We start from the raw sequence: 27451 nt of genomic DNA, 5'->3' as shown, positions 1-27451 counted from the left end.
CCTCAAAAATATTTAGAGCCAAAAAAATTCAAATATAAGAATAAAGAGATTGATCTACAATCATGATAGGAGTCATTACTTTAATTTTTTCTCTATAACTATGCTAACATTATCAGTAGCACATACAATCAACAGGCAGCATGGCATAATGAAAAATGAATAGGCTCTGAAATACTCAGTCCTGGGTTTCGATAAAAGAAGTGTATTTCAAAACCAGCTGTATGATTTTAGGCAAGTTACATAACTTCTTTGAGCCTAAATTTCCTTATTTGTGAAGTGAGGGTAGTTTCACATTATTAAGAGATGAAAAATAATATTTCAAAGCAGTTTGTATGGAACTTCCACATGATAGGTAATAAAAATGACAGCTGCTATTGTTTCCCAACAATTATTCTCAGTAAAACAGGGAATTTAAAAAACTAGAAATCTGTGGTGACCAAATAAGCCTTCAGAGAGAGCAAACTTTTGAACTAAACTTTGAAGGAGAAATAAGATATTAATATACATTCAAAACAGTATATACACAACTGATTAAACAGTAATTTGATCCAGTTAATGCATTTGAATCAAAGGTAGAAGAAAATAGGAAGGAAGTTATAGTTGCTACCCTTCCTCTTTTAATCTTACAAATTCTTTAGTGTCAAATATAGGATGAGAACTGAGTAAAACAGATTTATAGCAAACCATACCTTAGTATCTCATTAATTCCAAAACACCTCTAAGAAAATTATTTTTTCCCGGACAAAATATCTAACGTTTCTTCCACTTCCCCATTCAAAACTAAATAAAGAATAACCATAAAAATATTCAAGAGCCTCTTTCAAAGGACTTAAATACAATGATAATCAAATAAAGGATTGCTTAAATATTCTTGAGTTTACTTCTTAAATATATTCTTTAAAAACCTTTTAAAGCTTTCTTTGTCCCACAAAATAAAACTTAAGCCAAGTGTGTTTACTCCTCAAAGGGCTCGTGCCCATGGCAAAAATTAGCATTTGGCCATAGTTGCTACAAATATCTATTTCAAAGAATTCTTCCCGCAGATATGAGCCAATGATCTAATAAAGCATTCCTGCCACAGGAGAGAAATTCTTCAAGGAACAGTTAAACTAAAGATGATAAATTAGGCTGGAGGTTTTGACTAAGTAAATGTTCGGTAGAAGTCTATCTCCTTCAGCTTCACATTGACTGCTGTGTCTGACAGTTTTCATCCACATGTACAAATATGCTGAGTTGCATTTGAGATTTTTAATTTCAGTGCAAATGTCCCTCAGGATTACACATGTTGTACAGGAACAAGAATACCGAAATGAGAATCAGGATACTTGGATTCTAGCCCCACCTTTGCCATGAGTGAGATGAAAACTGTGTGAGTCTGTTTTTTCATCTGTAAACTAAGGAGTTTAGAATTATAGATCTGTGAGATCCTTTTCCACTTTCCACTAGGCATTGTGTTGCATTTGAAAACTAAAAAGTAAGTTAGCACCATCTAGTGGACTCCAAAAAATTACTAAATATATAAGAGTGGGAAACATTTCTATAAGCAAAATGTCTAAAGCTTTATTGTATTTTACTTTATTTTTTCCCAGTGACCCAAAGACAGTTGGAAGCAAGAACTAATTCAGGCATATTTCCTCTATGAGTCATGACATAATAATCAAGCCTATGTGAAAATGTTGAATTATTTTACTTTCTTTTATATTTATAACACTAATGCCACTTTCCCAGAATACAATATTATCTGGAAAATAAAGCACCAGGAAAAAAAAAAAAAAATCTCTTAGTATCTCTATCTATTTACAATTATATTCTTCTATGTATATGTATTACCTGAAATTTATAAATTAACAACTTAATTAATTGCTGAAATTAAAGAAACATTTTTCCAGATAAAGTTTTCCTAAAATAGCAGAGACAGACACTTTGGGAATGAGAAAAGTAAAATAACTATTTGTTTTTACACATTAACATCAGATTTATTTCCACTTTTACCCAATAATAAACAAATGAAATACAACTTAATACAATTTTGCATGCATAGAAAAATATCGATCACTAAGATATATGCTCAGTAAAAGTCAGGACATTTGTTTTATTTATTGCTGCATTCCTAGCAACAATCCAGTGCTATATTCCAATGCCTGGAAAAATGCTTATACATAGTAGGTGTTCAATGTGTTTGCTCATTAATAAATTTGTTAGTAAATAAACACCAAAATCATTAATTTGTTCAGCATAAAGTGCTATAATTTAGCATAAAAACAGTAATAATTTTTACTATAAAATGTATATTTATTAAAGAGGCAGAAGAATAACACAATTAAAAATTAGACTGCCGAATTTCAAATTCTGTCTCTATCATTTACAAGCTCTGTGATTTTAGGCAACTTAATTAACTTCTCTGTGCCTCAGTTCTCTTACATGGTGGGAGGGGGAAAAAAGGATTTAATAGCACCTAACTCATAACACTGATGTGAAAAGCAAATGAGTTAATATGTGAAAAGCACTCAAAACAAATGCCTGGTGATAAAAAGGATTTAATAGCACCTAACTCATAACACTGATGTGAAAAGCAAATGAGTTAATATGTAAAAAGCACTCAAAACAAATGCCTGGTGATAAAAAAAAAAAAAAGTCCTGTATTAGTGTATTAAGTTGTATTCTTTCTGCAAATAAAATTCATAGAACAATTTTTGTCATATAACCTGGATTTTTTCAAAATTAGTTTAGTTTTAGAGTGTTTCTGTTAGAAAGTCAATAAAATTCAATATAAAAAAGGGAGAAACAAAGAAAACTAGATTATAAATTATAAATCACCTATTTTTCATTTGCTTTGGTTTTTCTTAAGAAAAGCTAAATCAAAAATACTAACTCAAAATAAGAATTTCCTATGAACCAATTTTATAAATTTAACAATCAATGTGGTAATATCCATTCAAGAATTGTTTCCCCACATTACATGTAGAAAGCAAAAGTATTACCAATTTTGCCTTAAATTTATTTATGGCAAATTTCAGGCAAAAGAAATCATGAAATACAATAATGATGTCATAGCAAACCTTAAACTGCAATCTACCCAAATTAAACTGAGCAATAAAAGATAACTAGAAGAAAAAAAAACATAAAACATTTTCTAAATTATTAAAAAGTGTAATAAAATCTTTTGTCTGGCTAAAATAAATCCATCCTTAAAATCATCAACCTAAAGTGAATCTAATAAGCTTAAATTAAAGCAATTACTTTGCTCATTTAAAATATGTAAGAATAACTCCAGACAATGTTAAAATATTCTATAGTCAAAAACTTGCTTCCAAAACAGACCCAATAATAAAGAATAATATAAAAATGTAAACAGTATTCTTTAAGTTATTACAAAATTTGTATGAAAAGTATATAACCCTAATCTAATAGTTTATTTCTTTATTTCATTTGGCCAGAAAATGATCTGTATCTCAATATGTAATATATCTTAGAGCGTCTATTTTTAGATACTTCCAGTATGAATGGGAAATAAAGAAATTACAATCTGATTTTTTTTTTCTAAGTGGAATAATAAGTATCCAGGAACAACATAATCCAGTCGGATTGTGCAAAGGAAATCCTAGGGAAACTGAACAGATAAGAACTCAAGGTACCCCAGTGGTGGAAAGCGGTGGTGTATCATCAACAAGGCTTCCCTGCAAAAAGAGAGAACATCATCCTGAGTGGGATGATGGAATTGAGACAAATATGTGTGTGTGTGTGTGCGTGTGTGTATAATATATATGTGCATATATGTATATATAATATATATATTATATACATGTATATAACTCAACTATACATAAATTTATACATGTATAGTTGAAATAATTAATGCAAATGGCCATGGCCTATATGAGAGAAAAACTTTTAAGCTTGGATCAAAAAATACAACCCAAATCTATGGTGTATAAAAGTAAACACCTAAAACAAAGTAATGCAAAAAGGCTAAAATTTAAAAAGATGGCAAAATATACAAACACAAACAAAAAGAAATTGTACCAGACAAGGTAGTATTTAGTTTACAAAGTCATTAAATAGACAAGAGAATTTATAACGTTCAGAGCTAAAATTCAAAATTAAAATAATACAGTAATCTATGAAACATCATGGCAGCAATACTCAAAAAACAGAAATCAAAGGATACACAAAAGGCTGATTAATGACATATTAATAACAAATTTAAAATAGTGCGACTCCCTCAGTCCAAGGTAGGTCAAGTAGAGAGAACACCTAAAACAAATGATCACTAAGGTAAATGTACAAAAAACCAAAAACAAACAAACAAAAAACCCTTTTATCTCCCAATAAGAAAATAAATAAATAAATAAAACCTGCCTCTTTTTCAAGTGCACATGAAACATTCATGAAAACTGACCACATATTAGACTAAGAAGAAAATCACAATAAGTTCCAAAAAGCAGAAATGAAACAAAAATAATTATCTTGCTATGTAATGCAATAAAACTTTTAGAAAGAATTAAAAAATGGAGTTTCTATATGGAAATTTAAAGTCTTAGGTAAAAAAGAAAAGACAACCTAAAGTTGCAGAACTGATGTAAATACCTACTTATCAGAAGTTATGGACTGAGCATTGTTTAGATGAATTTATAGATTTAAATATGTATGTTAACAATAGTGAAAAAAGGTAAGAAGCAATTGAATTAAATATTTAAACTGAAATAGAAAATAACACATAATACACAGAAGATAAGCAGAAGAAACTTACTATCATGTATTAGTGGTAGGAATGCAAAAATGGCACAACCCATATAAAGGCTGTCTGGCATTATCTTTGTAAATTTCAGATATACTTTTGCCCAATGACAAATTTCAGGAAATTAACCTAAAGATACACTGATCAAGCATGAAGTCACACAGGAGTCCGGATATTCAATATGGAAGATTAGAAACCTTCTAATATCCATCAACAAGGCACCAGTGGAATAAACTCTGGTCCATTAACATAATAAAATATTATGCAGCCACGGAAAAAGATTGTTATGAACTCCATAATATGTTAAGTGAAGAAAAACAAAACAAGATACGGCATAGTACTTAAAATATGCTTCATTTTGTGAAAGGATTAGCGTTATGTACATACAGATGATTTCCAACTTAACAATGGTTCGACTTATAATTTTTCTACTTTATGATAATGCAAAAGTGATATACACTTCATAGAAACTGTATTTAAAGTATCCATACAACCATTCTGTTTTACAATTTTAGTACAGTATTCAATAAGTTATATGAGATATTCAACACTTTATTATAAAATAGGCTTTGTGTTAGATGATTTTGCCCCACTGCAGTCTAAATATAAGTGTTCAGAGCACATTTAAGGTAGGCAAGGCTAAGCTATTCTGTTCAGTAGGACAGGTGTATTAAATGCATTTTAAACTGAAGGTATTTTCAACTTATGATACGTATATCGGGATATATCCACACTGTAAATTGAGGAGCATCTGTATATTTTCAAATATATATGTGTATATATACACACACACACACACACACACACACACACATACATACATACAAATTTGTGATATATGTATTATACCCATCATATATTTTATATATGCACATATTATATAAAAACAGCCATACACTATATAAAAGTAAATGGGAAAATAGAGTGAAAAGGACAGGGATAAAAGCATAATCTCTGAGTATGCCTTTTTAAATGTAGTGTTCACTTTGGAATCATATATCTGTTTTACATATCAAAACTAAAACAATCAAATGAGAAAAGTAAGCTAATTACATGTCAAATTCATAACACAATCACAGATAAAATACTTCAAATGATTTTATAACACACTACTTTACATCCCTTTGGGTGACAGTGCAAGGACAAAAAGAAAGTAGAAGAAATCTTAAAATAAACTTAGTAAGTTTCATTGTTGGTGGTAATATTGGCTTTGTTGTTTTGAAGCTATTTTATGGATAAGATATAGCAATGGTTATGTTAATGTGGCCATAAACAAGGATTATAGTGGAAGAGAAAGAGAATATAAGTATAAAATTTTAAAAGTAAATATCCAATATTATACTGATTTCAAATAGTAATATCTCCAACTTGAACTTATAGGACAGAACAATTTGAGTTATCAAAAAGAATAATAAGGCAGTTGACTAAAATACTCAAATATAAAAATTTACGAGTTAAAACAATTCTGAGAGTGGGCCAGCCCAGTGGCGCACTGGATAGTGCACCGCTTGGGAAGCGCGGCGGCGCTCCCGCCCGAGGGTTCAGATCCCACATACAGACCGGTTCCCGCTCACTGGCTGAGCGAGGCGCGGGAGCAACACTGAGGGTTGCAATCCCGTTGCCGGTCCCCAGTCCGGTACGGGGGCAACACTGAGGGTTGCGATCCGTTGCCGGACACGGAAAAAAAAAAAAAAAAAAAAAAAAAAAAAAAAACCAATTCTGACAAAGAGAGAAAGAAAGAGGGAAAGGGAGAGAGAAAAGGAGAGAGAACAAGTACAAAAAACAAAGTAAAAGTAAATAAAACATACTGAAAGTAGCTAGGGCCATTAAGACCTTAACTAGTGCCACTAAGATCTTAAAAATTTGTCAATACAAAAGTTCCTGAATTATATGGATTATAAGATACAAGAAAGCAAATAGCTACATATACATAGATTTACAGACATAATAATGGAGGAATCAAGTAGTTTAGTGAGATTCAGCCTGATGATTTCTTTCATGTGACAGCTTTATCTAAAGAAGGAAAGGTTAGTAATAGGGATGTATATAGCGGAGGACAGTAGTGATGAAAAGGTTTACCGAGAAACAGTTATGACGATTGCTGAGAAATGTGGAAAGCATAGGATCCATAAAAATGTCATTGCACCATATTGGGGTGTTACATGCCCCAGGATCTCAGATCACCACTGTTTACAGGAAAAGGAACAAAGAAATGAATACTGTATATTAACTTAAGGGTCTACTAACACTACCCATTTACCAATGGTGAAACATATTCTTTTTAAGAATATTAAAAATAATTTTATTTTTTTAACCTAGCTAAAAGTTTAAATAAGCATAAAATAAATAAAATCTGTAAATTAGCAATGGTGGTCTATTCTTAAAAAGGAGTAAATGAAACAAAATACAATCATAACAAATAAATATTAAAATTTTAAAATTCCATTGTTCTCACCAATTCGAGTAATTTTATTATGTGAAAGTTCAAGATTTTCAATATTAGTGCAGCCATCCAAACCATGAAAAGAACTCAGCTGATTTTTATTAAGAACAACAACACAGAGATTTTCCAAATTTTCACAGATGATAGTCTCAATATGGTTTTCCTAAAGCAAAGAAAAATTTAATTAGTTTTATTTCGATGGCTTATTAATAAAATATTTAAAGCTTGCAAAAAGAGGAAGGATGAAATATGATCTCCAGATCAATATCCAAATCTCTAATTTCCAAGATAAGCCTATTAAATGCATTTTAATCTCTAATTTCCAAGATAACCCTATTAATCTGTTATATTATCTGGATGAATATATTAACTAATCTAATAAAGAATTAACTGATTTTTAATTTGTGTATTAAAATTCTTTTAAAATATAGAAAATACAGAAGAAGATATAAAAGTATTTCAAACAACCTAAACGAACAGGAGTGAATATTTTGTCATTCTTGATTTCTTGTTTCTCCCATTTTTAATGAGAATGACTATTGCAGTTAACCAAGCCCTCTCTCAGTATGTATGTGGGTGTCTAGTAGGGGGAAAGATAACTGTTCATTTTATTTTGCAGATCTCTGAATTGAGAGGACTATATCTCAATAGATATACACAAGAAATTGCACCTGAGGAGCCTCATCTCCACCTGGATCTGATTTAGATAAAATCCTGTGCATCAAGCCTAAGCCACCTGATACTAAAAGTTGATGAGACTTTGCAGTTTTGAGGACATGAATATATTTTGTATATGGGAATGACTTGAATTATTAGGAGCCAAGGGTAGATTGTGATAGACTATTACTTTGGTAGCCTTCAGTAAACCTCACAACCCAATATTCACACATCCACCCAATCCCCTTCCACACAAACTCAATACTTGGTCAGTAAAACATTAGCCAACATGATGCAAGCAGATGCTTGATAATAACTTGTACATTGGAGTTTGTCTTTTAAGAACACTCACTCTTGGGACCCGACCACCCTGGAAAGAAGCCCAAGATAGCCATGAGAGATTCCAGCTTCCCAGACATCACTGCCAAGGCACCAGATAAAAGAGAAGGGAATTTAGACATTCCAGTCCTATCTTCCATTTGACTGCAGTTATGGAAGAGATCCAGTCAACATAACATGAAGCAAAAGAAATGCCAGCCAAGCCTGGCTTCAATTCACGTGCAACAGAACCATGAGTAAATAAGATGATTGTTATTTTAAGCTACTAAGTAATGTAATGATTTGTTATGCAGCAAAAACTGACCAAAAACAATAACCACATTATCTGCAGAGAGATAAGTCAATCCCAGGTCATACTACCTAATTATCTTCTCTCTTTGGTTCTCTCAAATTTAGGCCCTTGATCTCTTTAGCCCCAAATTACAGATTATTTTAGTAACTGTTTCTTCAAAATCATGATTTCTGAAATGTAAAAATGAATCAACTTGATATGTTTTATAAGATAAATAATAGTACAACAGAGGACATACCTGCACATTAATGTACTTAAGTTTTCTGCAGTTACTCAGGCTGTGCAAAGAAGTTAATCCACAGCGTTGAAGAGAAAGAAACTGAAGATTCGTACACTCTGCTAATGTGGAGAGACTACAACCTGGCAAATCTTGAAACGTAATTGTTGTAACCTACAGAATTCAAGAAAATTGGTTTGGATGACATTATTTAACAATATTGAATATAAACTATAGTAGCCTTGTAAAATGGTTTAGAAAATTTATCTAAGAAAAGCAATACTACATGTTGAAACCTACATTTATTACCAACTCAATTTGAGTTAAACTATCTGGTCTCTTTTGTTGCCACATAGAAAGACAAAATAATCCCATGATCCATAACCAGTTCAAGTTTAAAAGTAAAATACAAAAAAAGCAATAATGTAATAATTCATTAGCTCACTCCTTAATTTTTCACCAAATTCCCTTTCTTTGTTTTTCATGCTGTAAATGTTTATGATCTGTTTGACAGTGTCATAGGATCCCTAAATAGTATCAGGAATCACAAAGGTAAGGGGATAGATTTCATGTCCAACCTGCCATGCTTCAATTGGAATACCTCAGCTATCTTCCATAACAAATGTTTGACTGAGAAGACATATTTTAGAACCTATAAGTAGAACCATGCAATGATATTGAACCATGCAATGATAATTGAACCATGCAATACAAATAATATCCTATTTCAAGACTTCAGTACTATAAAAGTCTGAATTATTCCTTACTACTGTATAATATACCCAGAACATATAGAATTTATGGAATAGCAAATCATAAATAGTACTTTTTTTCTATATTTTTCAAATGTTTTGGAAACCATATATTTGTAACATTTCTTATTATTGAGATATTCCTATGGACTTAATACTTCACATAGCTTTTTTTCTTAAGGAACATTTGTATCTTCTTGGTTCTAGTCTTTTTAACTAAAGAAAATTCAATATCAAAGAATCTATTCACCTTTATGCAAGTTAATTGGACTGTATTTATATAGTTCTACAAGACTATGTCAGATAGAAATACTTTTAAAGGGATTACTGAGAAGTACTTATTAAACTCAAGAGTTCTCAACTAAATAAAATGGCAGAGAAATAATGTAGTAACATATTGGTTCTTCAATATAATTGAGTCCATGCACTGAAATACTCATATATGCTAAATCACTTTATAATAAGAATACTTTCATATGCCACATTAAAAATCTTAAGGCTTTCTCATGTACTTAATACTTATTTAAAATCATTGGCTTTACAGAAAGTGTCTAGTGTATAACACTCAAAACAAAAATTATAAAAATATTCTAGTAAAATTGAAAGCATTATTGTTTCAAAAAACATTGGGAAAAGTATGAAATTCTAAAGTGCAGCACTCCTCTACAATATGGAACATTTCTTGTGCATTAAATTAAACTAAAAGTTTTAAATTTACATATTTATGTAAGTGAATGGGAGAACCATATGTTCATGGCGATACAAAAAAGGGATTTAGTCTACTCTTTGCCTTAACCAGCAAATGCAATAATTGATATATATTTTTTAAATAATTGTCAGTTTTAAAACTTCCAGAAAATTAGAGTTTCTATTTTCATAATTATTATAGGAACTTCTCAATTATAAACGAAAGCAATTTTGAGAAAGAAAATATATTTATGCATTTGTGTTGAGATAACTTCTATGTATTACACATTTAATTTGTACACAAACATACATAAATTCTGTAACTGGAAAACTGGCTCTATATTAAAAAATGAGAACACTATTCAAAATCAAGCACTTAAAAACTGAAAATCTTACAATCATAGCTATATAGTAAGAAATGCTACTCAACATTATAATTTATATTATTCTGCCTGATTTAATAACATTCTGCCTTTAATCAAGTATATAAGAACAATTAAGTTCTAGCCATTTTTTTTTTTTTCCTTTCTGTCCTTTTTTTTTACTGACCGGTAACGGGATCGCAACCCTCGGTGTCGCGCCTGTACAGGGGACCAGCAACGGGATCGCAACCCTCGGTGTTGCACCCGCACCGTGCTCAGCCAGCAAGCGGGAACCAGTCTCCACATGGGATCCGAACCCTCCCTGGGAGCGCCGCCGCGCTCACAAGCGGCGCACTCTCCAGTACGCCACTGGGCCGGCCCAAAGTTCTAGCTATTTTTGATGTGACAAGTTCTCTAGTTTAACTTTATTATGATAAGGATCAACAACTGCTGTAGCACCCTGGTCAGTGGGATCTACTTCTGAATATGAGGAGTTTCATAGTACTCCTTCCTTTTCTTTATTGAACATTAAAATAAAAAAAATCCTTATGACATAGGAACATACTTTCTACCCCACTGTAAATTTTTCCCAGCATATAAGATCAAAATACATTTTTGCATTAATTATTTATTGACACATGCATGACAATAGCCAAACTTATAAAAGTGCTTTGTACTCCGAAAATTAAGGTGAATATATTTAGTAATTATGCATGTTCATCACTATATGGTCAGCTTGAAAAACAGCAATTGAAGTGTAATGGACGGTGTCTAAATGCTTTTTAAATAAATCAGTGAATGAACTGTCCTAGCCTGTGGCAAAACTCAAATATATTTATAGTATTCATAGTTTCTTTTCCTTATAAAGGATAATACAAAAATATTTGAAAAATTTATATTTTCTGGCTCTCATAGCTTGGAAATAAACTGTTACACCTATAAAACCAATGAATCATTCATTATATTTTAACAAAAGACCACAAATCAATTTTCCATTTAATCATCTATATTTTCCCAAATCCTTGACAGCTCATTGTATATAAAATGACCTAAAACAAATATATATTTCTTAGCAATTTCACTCTCAATTATTTTTTCACCTTTTTTTTTTTGGTGGCTGGCAGGTAGGAAGGTCTGAACCCTTGACCTTGGTGTTATCGGCACCATGTTCTCCCAACTCTCCCAAGTGAGCTAACCGGCCAGACCCTTCTCTATTATTCTTGAGTTCATCCTAGGGAGTGGCAGTCATCCATGGCAAACTGTAATTACAAAAGTAATGAAAGCAACAACTATGTTGCTTATTTTTTTGTTGTTGGTGGTGGCTGGCCAGTAAAGGGATTTCCATCCCTGGACCTTGGTGTTATCAGCACCACATTCTAACTAACTCATACAAAAGTAATGAAAGCAACAACTATGTTGCTTATTTTTTTGTTGTTGGTGGTGGCTGGCCGGTAAAGGGATTTCCATCCCTGGACCTTGGTGTTATCAGCACCACATTCTAACTAACTCAGCTAACTGGCCAGCCCTATTTACTTTCTGCAGAACATTTGTTCAGTGTCCCAATCTTAATATACTCAACAAGGGGAAATACTATTGTCCTAAAAATCAGGACATATATTTGTAAGTTTCTTTCTTTTGAAAGAAACTTAATTTAAGGTATGATTAGTGGCTTAAATAAAGCAGCTATAAAATAACTTCAAGTGTTATGTACCATCTCAACAGCATATACCATCTCAACAAGTTTATTACAATTACCTTGTATAAGAGAAGTAAGACATCTTGATCTCAAAATGTATTAGCTGCTAAAATATCATCATTCATGTGATGGTATAAAACGATATATAAAAAGTCCTTAGCACAGTACCATTTTTTTGTGGCAATTTTTATTTAAAACAAAATGCAACACATTTATACAGCACATGACTAAATAATTGTTTCTATATAGAAATTCTAGAGCATTCTAGAATTTAAGTCCTTCTTTACATGCAGTGGGTCAGGTACAGGAAATCCGCTGCATTCTGAAACAGAACATTAGGTATTGTGGTGGCCCAAGTATAAAGCAAACTCCTAACTAATTAGGAGTTCCCTAATCTAATTTGAACTCTAAATTCCCAGATGCTTTCACTCTTAGAGGCTTAATAATGTCTATAGAGTCCTTGAATATATTAAAAAATATAAATCAAAGCTTTTTATAGTGCTTTGCTTAGGGAGAAGATGCCCTGACTAATTTTAGTTGAGATCTTTTAAATTCATCACCTCTCAAATGGGGCAATATTTCATTAGAAACTTCACCGATTAAGTGACAAAATTCACATATATAAAATATTCCTTTTACTAGGATTTGAAAAGTTACATTTTAGAGAAATAGTTGTTATTAAATATGAAAAAGTCGGGGCCGGCCCGTGGCTCACTCGGGAGAGTGCGGTGCTGATAACACCAAGGCCGCGGGTTCGGATCCCATATAGGGATGGCCGGTTGGCTCACTGGGTGAGCGTGGTGCTGACAACACCAAGTCAAGGGTTAAGATCCCCTTACCGGTCATCTTTTAAAGAAAAAAATAATAAATATGAAAAAGTATTATAAAATTAGAAATACCTGCTGTAAAGTGTTCCAAGGGCCACACTGAAGAATTTCTAGTGTATTCAAAGGGGGCATCACGTTAGCTGAGCATTTCACGGGTCTCTTTCTTTGAACAATTTTCTTTTGTTGATTTTGCTTGAAAATTTCAAACCAAGGTTTACATGATTTTATCCAAGCTAGTCTCTTTTCTTCAATATTAGACAAAAGTGTTGAATCTGGTACAGAGGAAGCTGTGATATTTCCACCTTCAGCTCTGTTTTCATGGCATCCTTCTGGAATTTCTTTAATCTCAGACTTCAGAGAGTTTACTTCTTTAGAAACCAAGGAGCTTTTTGCATTATAAACTCCCGTGTTGAATCTGGTACAGAGGAAGCTGTGATATTTCCACCTTCAGCTCTGTTTTCATGGCATTCTTCTGGAATTTCTTTAATCTCAGACTTCAGAGAGTTTACTTCTTTAGAAACCAAGGAGCTTTTTGCATTATAAACTCCCACATCTTCACAAGGAGCATGTCTGCCTAAAACATAATCTTGATTATTTTTTTTGCCTTCTATGTTTATCATGACATTAGTGGTGTCAAAAATGACAATGTCACTATTGAGAGCACTGTCTTTTTGGTTCTCCTTGATTTCTTTGAATTTTAAACCAATTTCATTTTCCAGTATTACATTTCCTCCTACATCTTCAGAATTTTCTAATTTTAGTGGTAGCAGAATTTGTTTCATTGAAATAATTGAATTATTATTCTCTTCATATAATGATTTGTCCTGTTCTGGTATCTCTTCTTTTTCTACTTCTTGCAGCTTTTTCTGTTGATTGTCTTTGATTGTTTCCTCTACTTCATTGTTTTTCATTTCATTGATTTCTTGATTATGTCCTAATATTATTTTTTGAAATTTTTGTCCCACATTGTCATTTATGGCATGTTCTATTGTTTCCTCTTTTTGTATCTTAGACTTTAATTCTCGCAGTTGAAACTGTTCTTCTACATTTTCTTTCAGATCCGGGTTTTCCAATTCAGAGTTTTGGTCTATATTTTCACATTTTCTTTCTGGCATAATCAATGTTTCTGAACATTGTTTTATTGCTAAGTTTTTATTTTCTTCTCTCATTTTTAATTCTGCCAGAACTGCTTGGTTTGATATACATTCTCTTGATTGCACTTGTACTGATTCTTTTAATACAAGCTGTCTGCCTATACCTTCTCTCTTATTTGATTTCTCAGCTAGCCAAAGGGGAACATCTTCCTGCTTCTTGAAATTTTTATCCACTAGTCTTTTGGCTATATCACCCTTATTCTTTGATATATTATCAACAGTTAAATGTTTGGCATTATATCCTACCTTCTTTAATAAACTACTACTTATTAACTGTTGGCTTGCATTTTCTCTTGCCCTTAATTTTTCTTTGGTTAGTAGTTGCTCTCTTTCTTGTCTCAGAATACTCTTTTTTTCCTCATATTCTTTTTCTCTCCTTTTCCTTTCTTCTTCCATCTGCTTTTTTATTTCTCCTTCTATCCTTTGTTCTTCCTCTAATCTTTTTTGTCTTTCTTCCTCCATTTGTCGTATTTTTGTTTCCTTTTCTTTCCACTCTTGAGCCTTCCTTTTCTTACTTTCTACTTGTTCTTTTATGATTGGTCCATATTTTTGGTAGGCCACAAATGCTTTATATTTAGCTTGAATTTTTACAGCTGCATTATGCTGCAGTTTTAACAAATGCATTTTCTCTTTTTCCTGTAAGTCATTAAATCTTGTTCTTTCCTCTTCCATTTGTAAATGCAAGTTTCTAATAAGTTCCTAAAATAAAGATAAGTAGTAGTCAACATAAGCTGAATGTGTGATGTTATTAAAATATCATCTAAAATAGATATTGAAACCAAATAGTAAAACTGAAATCATAATGAAGTTACTATAAAATTCACTTAGAGAAACTAATTCATTTATTTCAAAAGGTTTATATATATATATATATATTTAGGAGATAGGATTACATAGGTAAATTGATATTCCAATTCCAATATTATGGGTATACAAAGTCATCCAGATATAAATTGAGGAATTTCTTGAAGATAGAAAACATATGATATTAGAACAACATGTACAAAAAAGCAAGGGAAACAACAGGCCAAAATTTATGTAGGAGAAAAGGATGTCAAACTTTCTGAGATGAGTGGTTCTGATATAGGAGATTCAGAGCTAGCACTGGGACTGCAGAAGCAGGAAATCATTTTGTGAGACTTATGATACCAAAACCAGATACTTCATACATAAGAGCAATGTGAAGAACCAGCCTACTTACCCATCTTATTCCTTTTCAATTATCAAGAGAGTTGATAAACACATACTGCACTAAATGAGATAACTCAGAGTTAGGTGAGAAAATGTGATTGTCACAAGAGTTAAAAACAAAAGAAAATAAATCAACAAAATTGAGCAAATATTTAAGGAAAACTAAGGCAAAGAATGTGAAGCAATATAATCAATAAGCAGAAAAACCAATTGCTGAAAAGAGAGAACTCTTAAACTAGATAAAATTTTGAAGATAGTTTTTCAAGAAAAAACTGTTTAAACAAGAATAACCTCATATAAACAAGAAATGCAAGTGTTCGAATAAAACAATATTACTCACTCAAACAAAAAAAAAAAAAAAAAAAAAAAACCAACACAGAATGGCTGAACAGCTGATTGCCAAAAGAAAAATTTCAAAATTATGTTTTCCTAAAACAACATACAAAATAACAAAGATGTAATCTATGTCAGAGTCAGACAGGTGAAAAGAAGATCAACACAAAAATTCCAACATATGACTAGTAGGAGTTCCAGAATAAAGAACCGAGAAAAACTGAAGGGAAGAAAATAATAGAAAAATACGTTTTCCAAACTAAAATAATAATAATAATAATAGGATAACGAGCTGAGTTAACTTTATACACACACACACAGCTGAAGGGAAGAAAATAATAGAAAAATACGTTTTCCAAACTAAAATAATAATAATAATAATAATAGGATAAAGAGCTGAGTTAACTTTATACACACACACACTCACATCACACTTAAATAGATGCTAGCAATATTTCAGAACCCTAAGGAATACAAGCTCCGTGAAAGCATAAATTATTTTCTGCTTTATTCACTTACTGTATCTTAAGAAGTTAGAGAAGTGCCTGATACATAAGAGAAAATCAGTAAATATGTGTGGATAAATATAAAGTGAAAAATCCTAAAGCTTCAAAACAATGTAAGAAATAAGCATAAAATCTGCAATCACAGATTGCATAGGCAAAAATAAATAAATATGTAACTAAGTCATGTACTTAAATTGTTGAAAGTAAGTAGTAATAAATCTGGATTTGAAACTCAAAGAAACTAATTCAGTTTTAAAAGCAAAATAAAAACATTTTCAACCATGCAAAGACTGAGAAAATTTACCATCCAAAATGTTTTTTGACTAACATTTAAATATATACTCTAGGAAATAAAGAGTCCAAAAATCAGGGGAATACCTGGGATTCAAAGAATGCTAATGAGCAAAGAAATCATTGACATTCAGCCCTTAAATGTTTTGTTCCACTGCCTTCTTTCCATCATTTCACTTTGGAAGTCAGCTGTTAGTTTTACTGTTGCTTCTTTTTAGGAAATGTAAATTTTTCCTCTGGATGCTTCTAAGACTTTCTATTTTCCTTTATCTTGAATTTCAATAGTTGTACTATTAAATTTTCAGATGCCATTTTCTTTGTTATCTCTCCTACTTGGGAATCATTAATCATTGCTATAGTTTGAATGTTTGCCCCTCCAAAACTTATGTTGAAATTTGATCTCCGAGGTGGCAGTGTTGGGAGATGGCAACCAGTGGGAGGTGTTTGGGTCATGCAGGTGGATGTCTTATAAATAGACTAATGCCCTCCTTTGGGAGTGAGTTCTCAATTAGTTCTGGGAGAGTGACTTGTTAAAAAGAGTCTCACTTTCTCAGTTTGTCTTTCTTAATTCCTCTGTCACCATGGGATCTCTTGCATACATTGGCTCCCTTTCCATTTTCCCCTATGAGTTGAAGCAGCCTGAGACCATTACCAGATGCATCTGTTCCAGAATTGTGAACCAAATAAACCTCTTTTCTTTATAAATTACCTAGTCTCAGTTACTCTGTTATAGCAACCCAAACAAAAATAATCATTTTTGAATGTTCAGGTTGATTTTTTAAAAAATAATTTGAAACTTTTTCAATCATTATCTTTTTACCCATTGCTTTTGCTCCATTCTCTCTCCCCTATCCTTTCAAGATTAATATGATACAAATTTTATATCATTTCCCTGTGGATCACATATTTCTTATGCTCTTTTCTGCTTTTCCCATTTTTTCCTCTCTCTCTGCTTTAATTTGGATATTTTCTACTGACCTATTTTCTATTTCACTAATATTCTCATCACTATGTCCAATCTACTGTCAAGCTGATCCACTAAATTTTTATTTTATATACTAAATTTTTAACTCTAGAATGTATACTTGAAACTTCATTAGAGATTCTAATTTTCTTTTCACAGCACCTATCTGTTTAAGAATTTTATTACTGGATGATAATTATAGGTATTCTAATGGCTTTACTAAATACAACATTTGGATTATGTGCAGGTTAGCTAATATTGTTTTTTAAATTTATTTTATCACTCATATGAACCTGTCTTTTCACATGCTGAACCGACTTTTTAGTTTAAATATTTACAATGGAAACTTACTTTTTCAGGAGTCTATTAATATAAATAAAAAATAGATTTGAAAGAAACACAAAGAAAGGTAATAATGTTTAGCTGGATAACAGGATTATAAGTGATTTATCTACTTTATATTTGTAATTACTTAAAATAATTTTATATGAAAACTAAAAGTTAATCAATAAACCAATCATCAGAATCATCTTAAATTCAAAGGTTATTTAACACACTAAGTTGTGTTCAATAAATATAGTAACCTTTCATAACAATCTTCAAACACAATAAAATGAAATGTTCATAAAAGTATCTTTCCTCAAATCTTAAAAAGAAATTTTAGAATTATAATTTTATATAGACACATTCACCAAATCAGTTAATTTTCATTTTCAGGACATTCTATTTCAAGGAGAGTTTCTGATGATTAATGAATTTTTAATGCTGTAATAAATAAAATTCTATACCAGTTAGGTGATATTATCTTAAAAGGTCCATTTCAAGCATAGTGATTTACATCAAATGAATAAATATTAATACAATGATGAAAACAATAAATAGATACCTCATGCTGTTTAAATTTCTCTTTCCACATTTTCTCTTCTTTCAAAAGTTCAACATTCATCTTTTCTTGTTCTTTCTGAACATACAATAATTAAACATTATTATATTCAAATATCAAATAATATTATGCTCATTTTATATGATTTTCACACCATATACTCATAAACAATAATTAAAAGTGACAGCCCCACTAATGGTCCTCAGTTATTAGTACTGAAATAGTAACTTTAATCTCAAACTAAAATGTCATATAAATGATACCTAGGATTCCCATTCTGAGGACAAAAAGATGTTTGCAAGCTGGGAATGTTGTTTTATTTATTTGAATATGTTATTCACACAATAAAATGTGTTGGCTAGAAATACTGGTGGGCACTGCAAATATTGCAAATAGTAATGCTTATACGATGGGTTTTATATTACAATTTTTTTCTCTCCACATCACATCATTTAATTCACATAATAAATCAGTTCAGTAAATAATGGTTTACTTTCAGTCATTACTTATTAGCATGTGTTTTGTTAAGGCTCTGCAGAATAAACAAAGATTCGTAAAACACAATCCCCTTCCTCAAAAACTCTAACTATAATATGGAAATATTATTATCATTTACATATTATCGTAAGAGAAGAACAATAAAGGATCACAGAAGAAATTGGTATTATAATTAGAGGATCATGAAAAGTTTCATGCAGAAGGTGTATTTTAAATGACTAGGTTTTCAAAAGGTGAAACAGGCATTTCTGGCATTTATTAAGTATTTTGAACTAGGAAAATGATTACAGCTCTGTTATTAGAAAAATCATAAGTTTATATTAGAATTAGGGAAAGAGAGCCAAGGAAACAATAAGGAAATGAGAGAGGAAAGTATATGAGATGTCAATGTGAGTATTAATGAGGGCATTCTGTAGATAGGTTGGCAGGAGTGAGAACAGATGGAATGACAGTAAAAATGTAGAACTGCCCCAAATTGCCAATTGACTAGATATAAAGAAAGTGGGAAAAATTCTTTGGACATTATCTTATATGAGCTGTGGTACCTTTCGATGAGATCTAATCAGAAAAATATTTTTCAAATAAATGTCCCTCTGACAGCACTACAGTAGATAAGAGGTAGGGAGATCAATCAGAGAGTATAGTAAATATTCCAAGCTAGACACTGGGACAGCTTGAACTGCAGAGTAGCAGTAAGATATGTGGATGAGAAGATGGATCATACAACTATTACAGGGAATAGAGAAAGTAAAGAGAAGAGTAAAAAGTGCTCTTCATTCTTCTAGCTTAGCTTATAAAAATTAATAATACCACAGAAGGAGCATGATTCAGAAAGAAAGACAGACAATGCATTTTGTTTTAGGTCCATAAAGTTCTGAGTGTGAATTATATGTAAAAAAGTTACCTACTCCACTTTATTTTGTTACAAATATAGATTTGGTTCTGAACTGCCATGTCTGTGGGTGAGATTTTCAAGAGAGAGAGCATATGGAGCAAGAGAAGAAAGAGACAAAGGGTGGAATCCATGGTAGTACCACATGAAAGGACACAGAGAGAAAAAGAAGTCTAAAATGAAAAGGAGGAATTGCCAAACATGTAAGAAGATATAAAGACTGTGATCCCACAAAAGTCAAGGAAAAGGGAAATGGTCAACAATCACATTTTGGCTGGCATAAAATTTTACAGAGATCAAAATAAGAAATGAGGAAGAACCTGTAAGTGTGGTTATGTAGAGGTCATTGGTTATCTTTGTCAAGAACAGTATCATTCAGTCGGGTAATGGTGGAAGATACCTAGCAGACTTAGGATTGGACGAGAGATGAGAAAATGGATATAATAAAAATAAGTATTCTTTAGAAGTCTGTCTATCACAAGTAGAGCTAAAGAGCATAAGAACAAAGATGACCTCATGATTTTTCTTTTTTTTTTTTCTACAATGGCAGAAAATTGAACATACTTATAAACAATAAGAAAGGATGAAGTCGATAGCGTGTTTTAGCATACAGAAAAAAGCAGGACTAAATTGAAAACTGATAGAATATAAAGCAGAGGAAGAAAAGCTAACCTTTGGCAGAAGGAAGAAAACTTTCTAACTGAGATAGGAGGAAAAAGGCAAAAATAATGATGAGTACAGATGTTAATGCTAACTAGATAGGGAAATAGAAAGAAGAGAAAGTTTCTAATTGAAACATATTCACTAGATATGGAATTAGAAAGAATAGAAGATTTCTAATTGATGCAAAAATGTTATGTGATCATTTGCTAATAATGAGAAGGGAGGAGTTGGGTGGAACTCAAAAGATTTATGATAGCTGTTCTGGGAAATAAAAGAGGAACCTAAGAAAGGACACAGAAAAAACTACTGAAAGGGAATAAATTTAGAATCTGTCATACAATTGTGTGGTAGTCCCATTGAAAACTTTAAAGTGACAAGGCACGATAAAGCACATATTTAGGAATTCATTAAACTTACTGTCATAATTTTAATCATAATTTTATGATAAATTACAAATTAGTTTAAAAAATAAGTTAGAATTTTTTAAGCATGGGGCCCAGGTGTTAGATTTCTCTTGTATCATCTAAGCACACAGCTGAATGCTTTGCCCTTAATGTAATCAGTAAATTTTGGTTATGAAACAAATAAAAATAACAACTTAGTTGAACAGAATTTAAAAATCCGATGTTTTCTAAATCTGAAAATACCACTAACATTCAACAGTAATGATACATTTCAGAACAAGCTAGCAAACACTACTCCAAAAATCTACATTATATTCAATCCTATTCTGAAATTGTTTTTAAAAGCTTCCGATTTTGAAAATGACTATGTTATTCTGGTCTGTGGGAAAGAAAAGATAACTAAAAGAAAGGTTAAAGACTAATGGTTTACTATTAGAAAAAGGGATGACAAAACTGGTTCTACAATATCGTAATTGCTTTTAATTTGATTATTTTTTATGTAATCAAGAAATGAAATGTACTCAACATGGAGGGCTAGAAAACCCTGAACTACCTAAATGACCACATGTTAATGTTCTTTATATGAAATATTCAGAACCAGCAAGTTCTGGGTAACATATAAATAATCAATTTTAGGAATGAAAGACAGAGAAGTCAGTCCTGCCTGTTACCCAGACATTCTAAGATCCTGATGACCCACTAGTAGGATCCTAAAATCTACCAGTTTCTCAATATACCACTACTATGACTTGACTGTATAGATCTCCTGGGAAAAGAAACAAACAAACAAAAAAAAAATACATACACATCAGAACTAAAAACAAACACAAAACTCCTTCCCACAGAAAAAATGTCTAGTCCAAGGAATTAGCTCATTTATGGGAGCGGGTTGAACTACTTCAACCAAATATGCTATGTATAATGTGTCATATGCCAGCCACTTAGCAAGGACATTGCATAATCGGGAAAATTCTATTGCATCTTCCTATGATTAGAAGGGTATTAATAAAGAGGACTAGCTGGTTAGTTCAGTTCATTAAGGCCTGGAGCTGATAACACCAAAGTCCAGCCATTAAAAAACAAACAAACAAAAAAACAAAAAAACAAAGCGACAGTTTATGTTGTAAATTTCTGACTGTCTAGGATAATCCCTGAAACTTCATGGATTCTAGGGGAACCCAAGATCCAAACCAGTATCTGCAATTCCAGCAAATTTCAATGAAAACTAATCAAGGAGTCTCTATTAAACACTGTTAATTCACAGCCAATTGCTTCCACTATTAGGAGTAATTAAAAGCTATATAATGAGGCTCAATCCAAACATCAGTACTCTTCAGAGATAGCTAGTGATTCAAAAAATGTATGAAAGACAAACAAAAAAGTACCTTCTGAATAGTCTCTAATTTCTTCTTTTCAATTTCAAATTGTTTCATCCAGCAATTTCTCTTTTCTTCTTCTTCTTGAAATTGCTTTTCTTCTCTATCCCTTTGAGCTTTGAGAGTTTCATTCTCTTTGTCTTCTAGTTTTTTCTGTTCATCTTGCCAGGCTTCAAAAGACTGTCTACATCTTTCTTCCACTTCACAGTATCCAAAATTTATATCAGCATCATCTACATTCATAAAAATAAATAACATTATTATTCTCAAGATCAAACCTGCCAAGAAAGATCCAATTTAATTTTTAAAAGTAATTTCAAAGTGAAGAAATAACATCAACATGTTACTAAAGTAAAAGTGATAATATGCAAAAAGAAAATACATTATTGAATATACATGGAAATTCCATTGCAGTCAATAAAGATGTCCATAATTTGTCTTAAAATATTCCACAAAGCTTAATATAAAAATATTGTGTGTGTGTGTGTATATATAGTTAAGGGATAAAGAATATAGTTAAGAGATACTTAATAAATTTAAGACTAGTTATATCTATTGCAGTCAGCTGTACATACAGAAAAAATTTAAATACATTTAAATCAAGTTAATTTAGAAAGCATAAAGAAAAGTATGAGAACATGTAATTAAGTAAGTATAGTAAAGACATAATGATTTTCAAACTTTGTAATTGTATTTTTCTAAACGTCAAAAAAATAAGAAAACTGTATAAACTTTTTTCTGAAGAATGGCCAATCACATAAAAGTTTTCATAAATATCATTGAGCAGTCTAGTCCACCTGGTAAAACATGTTCATCCACAGGCAAATCATGAGGACTAGCCTCAGGAACCCTATCAGGACTGGTACAATGTGTTGTACTTCTCATAAGTTCTTCTTTTTCTATTTCATATAATATCTAAGAGATTAAAAGAATAGCAATGATTAAAGAAAAGCAAAATAGAGAGTAAAGCTATCATTTTAATAAAGTATTAAATACTCATATTTATATATATATACATATACCAAGAATTTTATTTACTCCAAATATTTTCCAAATACAAAACTATAGCACATTGGTAATTATCCTCTTTATGATGAATGAAAAAGTTTTTCCCATGCAAGCAGATTATATTTTACCCTCCTTTTATTCAGATCTCTAATCAGTCTTTAAAATTAATCCACAATGTTCAATTAAACTGCCTAGTAATCATTTCAAAATGTTTCTATTAATGTTTATTTTCTTCTTATTCACAAATGCAAATTAATATATTCAATATGATAAAAATTTTCTACTTTAACCTGAATTATGCATCGAAGTTATGATCTTGATTACTACTTTCCCATACTTATATTTTCACTATACTCTAGCTGGAAAGATATCGGCTATTTATTCTAACGAAGTAGTAGTATGACTATTTAAAATTAGTATTTCAAATTTGAGTGCTACCAAAAAAGGAGTAAGATACATATAAGTAATTATCAAATTTGTTAAACATTATAGGGAACAAGAGTAGAGTTAGTTAAAAAGAAAATGAGGTAAAAGCGAATCCAAGAAGTGACTCTGTAGAAAAGATTTTAAATACATTTATGGGATTTTAACCTAATTACACACTGAGGTCTCCTTCACTCTTACTTTTTTAAGGATGTTTTATTTTAAACTAATACAAGATCTTCCACTTTAAAGTTTCTGTAGAATACTTAATGTCTCTGCTGGAATACAACACATTCCTAAGAAAGGTAATAAACACTAGAGAATATTCAATGTTTTCCTCAGAGTTTTGAGGGGAAAAAAAAGTCATGCAATATAATTCTACAGTTTTATCTACATGTACATTAAATTCCCAAGTATTAATGACTGAAATCACCACTTTTAATATTCTTAAATACTGAAATTTTTTTCAGCCCCCATGCAAATAAAAATTGAAATTTGAGTGCCAGAGGAAATCATAAAACCAAAAATGACTTGCTTAAAAATAACTAAATTTTTAAGTTTTGCATCAGTAAACTTACAATCAATGAACTATTATCCTATGAAAAGGGTAAAGATAAATTTCTAACTGTAATACTGAATACTTTCAGTCAAATGTTGAACATATACCTTCATTAACTGCTCTGGATTTTCATTATGTTCAGTTGATAATCCTCTCCTTAAATGGATATGAATATTAGAAGCTGTTCCACAACTACAGTCTAGAGAAAGAAAAAAATATAACTTCAAATATTTGAATGGATACAGTTTGTCAAAATCTTTCATCATCCTTTAATCTCAAATTCTATCGGAGTGTATCTTTGATCAGTAAATCAAAACAGAAAAATGTTAGCCTCTAATTTCTTTTGTGTGTGTACTATGACTGTGCAGTTTTTATTTGAAATATATATCTTTTTATAAATGAATTACATAATATGTGAATATTTTGCTCCTTAATGGGTTGTAAAAATCCAGTTGCAAAATCTTTTCTAGTTTAATGAAATTAGGGAATAAATCCCTTTCCATCTTGCCATAATATTGATTTAATCATTTCACACTTTTTCAAACAATTTTGATAATTTGCATTTTCTTAGAAAATTATTTTATTCATTAAGATTATCAAACATATTTGATTAGAGCTGTATATGAGATCTTCTCCTAATTTTCTGAACCACTGTTGTAACTGTAGCTATACCTCCTTTCATGTAACTAATTTTCTACAATTGTATATCCTTTGATTTTTATCATAATTAGGCTGTAATTAGGTTATATAATTGCCAATATACTTATAATATATTTTCATTGTATAAGCCTTTGTAAAAATAAGTAAACAACCAAATCACTGACATCTTTTATAATTCAATATATAGATAATTAATTGTCAAAATCTGAAGCATATACAGTAAATCTTTACACATCCATTCACACTGGTGCTCAGAATAAAAATCTTGGAACCATCTTCCTCTCTACCTTTTGCACAAATCCATCAATACATTTTTTTTTCTTTCTACCTTAAAAATGGTTTACAGAATATGATCATTTTTCTTCATTTCTATTCAACCCACTCAACTCAGTCTCCTCTCTAACCATACCATTGCAATAGTGTTGGAGTGGTCTGGCTATTGCAAGGCATCTTCTCTATGCAGTCAACAGAATGATTATCTCAAAATATAAGTCAGATACTGTCACTACTTACTCAAAATCTTTTATATACTGAGAAAAGAATCTAAAGTCCACATGATGGATATAAGAGCCCCATATAATCTGATCCCATATAATTCTCAGATACAGCCACAAAGGCTTACTTGCTGTTTTTCAAACATATTAAATACACTTGATGTGCCTTGATCTTTATGGTTCCCTCTTTCTGGAACACTGGCACTCTAAATATCCAGGTGGCTCATTTTTTATTCATGGAGGCTATTCATCAAATATCACCTTCTCACAGAGACCTTCCCTGACTACCCTACTTAAAATAGCAACCTACTGTTTCTATTACCTTACCTTTAGTATTTTCCTTCATAAAAGTTATCACTATTGAAATATTACATATTTATTTATTAGTTTATTATCTATCTATTTAGAACAAGAGAGCAAAACTTTCTCCTGTTTTGTTCACTGCTGTATTCTGCAGCTAGAACAGATTCTGTCACAAAGTAATATTTGTTGAATGAATATCTATGAATAGCCACATTATAATTTATACTAATATTTGCATAAATGACATTGAATTTTAAAATAGCTTTTAAATAATATGTAATGAACATTTTTTAATGTCATTAAATATTTGTCTAAGTCATCTTTTTTAATAGGTATATCTCTGGACAAACCAAGGTCCTGTTGAACATTTAGGTTCGTGCCATTCTTCATTATAAACCAAGCAATGATTAATTCTAGCAAAATCTTTGATCGTTCCATTATTGTTAGAATAATTCCATGAAGTGAATTTACTCAATTTAAGCAAATAAATATTGTAAGGCTTTTGATACAAATGATTATATCTTTTCAACAAAAACGTATAAATTGAAACTTCTAAAATAGTCCCATGATTAGTTTTCCTTCTTTAATGTAAAGTAATAGAATGTCCAGTATTAATTAGGACTGGAGAAACAAACTGTTGGTGGTTAGTATTTATTGCAGACATATGGAAGGTGGTAAGGGGAAAAAAATGAACAAACTAATTCAACAGTCGAACATACTATAGTTATTCTATTAGAGACAAATGCACACACATACACACAGTAAGAGACAATAACTTCAAGCGATTTTGTTTTCTAAATTATAATTTCTTCATGCTTATAGAAAATTTATCTGCCAAGCACATAAGTACTGTACTTACTTAAAACATCAGTATCTTCCAAGTCCTGAAGAATGAGCTCTTCAACAGTTTTACTCTTGTTCTTTATTATGTTAATGCAGTGAAGAACTGATTCTGGTAAGTCAACTAAATCCTAAAAATTTGAATAATGAAATAAACTATAAAAGATTTTATTATCAAAATTGTCTGTGAAATATTGCATCCTTCATTCCACACTAAAAATGTGAGTGAAATGTGTAAATGAGGTGAAAGACATCCAAATAAAGAGCATAGCTCAGACAAATATATGTGATTAAAAATTGCTTTTCATTTTCAGGCATGTCTGGAAAACTTCCTTATTTTATGAAATAAGGAAGAGTTATCTATACATCATTCTTATTAACCATATTATAGGCTATTTATTTTTAAGTGACCTTAAAAATCATATATGTTTTTAGATTAATTCCAACTTTAAATAAATATTACCCAAAATTAATAAAACTGAAAAGTTTTTTCCATACTATTTAGTGTATAAGTGATACCTTATATAATTATTTAATACATTCCAAAACTTATTTTGTGATTATCAAACACTAATTGTGTCACATTTTTGAGCTATTATAGGATGTCCGCCAATATAGTCTATGTCAATCAATTTGTAAATTTTCCATATGGTTAAATATGTAGATATTGATATATACAAAATGTGAAAATAAAATTCTTTCCTCCATACACACCACAACTAATTAGAAAATATAATTCAAACAATTTTTTTTTCCTTTTTTTTTTTTTTTTTTTTGTCTTTTTCCGTGTCCGGCAACGGATCGCAACCCCCAGTGTCGCCCCCGCTTCTCGCTCAGCCAGTGAGCGGGAACCGGTCTGTATGTGGGATCCGACCCCTCAGCGGGAGCGCCGCCGCGCTTCCCAAGCGGCACACTAGCGCAGTGCGCCACCGGGCCGGCCCTCAAACATATATTATTCATCATAAAAACAAAACATTTAAGCATCTAGGAACAATTTTA

The 27451-nt window shown here is 31.1% G+C and overlaps 1 protein-coding gene across 1 annotated transcript in view; it reads right to left on the bottom strand.

Annotated features, from left to right (window-relative positions):
• Positions 1-7193: 7193 nt before the first annotated feature.
• The window catches only part of LRRIQ1 (leucine-rich repeats and IQ motif containing 1), a gene marked incomplete at its 3' end in the record, with an annotated part of 23032 nt that continues 2774 nt past the window's right edge, over positions 7194-27451 (bottom strand). Inside the window, exons 2-10 of the mRNA XM_008594138.1 lie at positions 26472-26583; positions 24263-24354; positions 22963-23080; positions 22175-22398; positions 18336-18410; positions 13456-14863; positions 13083-13318; positions 8708-8860; positions 7194-7344 (exon numbers count right to left, since the gene is read on the bottom strand). Coding sequence (XP_008592360.1) covers positions 7194-7344; positions 8708-8860; positions 13083-13318; positions 13456-14863; positions 18336-18410; positions 22175-22398; positions 22963-23080; positions 24263-24354; positions 26472-26583 — 2569 coding nt within the window. The remainder of the gene's footprint in view (positions 7345-8707; positions 8861-13082; positions 13319-13455; positions 14864-18335; positions 18411-22174; positions 22399-22962; positions 23081-24262; positions 24355-26471; positions 26584-27451) is intronic.

Source organism: Galeopterus variegatus, unplaced genomic scaffold (genome assembly GCF_000696425.1).
Source record: "Galeopterus variegatus unplaced genomic scaffold, G_variegatus-3.0.2 Scaffold10222, whole genome shotgun sequence".
Taxonomy (NCBI): domain Eukaryota; kingdom Metazoa; phylum Chordata; class Mammalia; order Dermoptera; family Cynocephalidae; genus Galeopterus; species Galeopterus variegatus.
The sequence above is the reverse complement of the archived record's forward strand: the minus strand, read 5'-3'. Positions and strand labels throughout refer to the sequence as shown.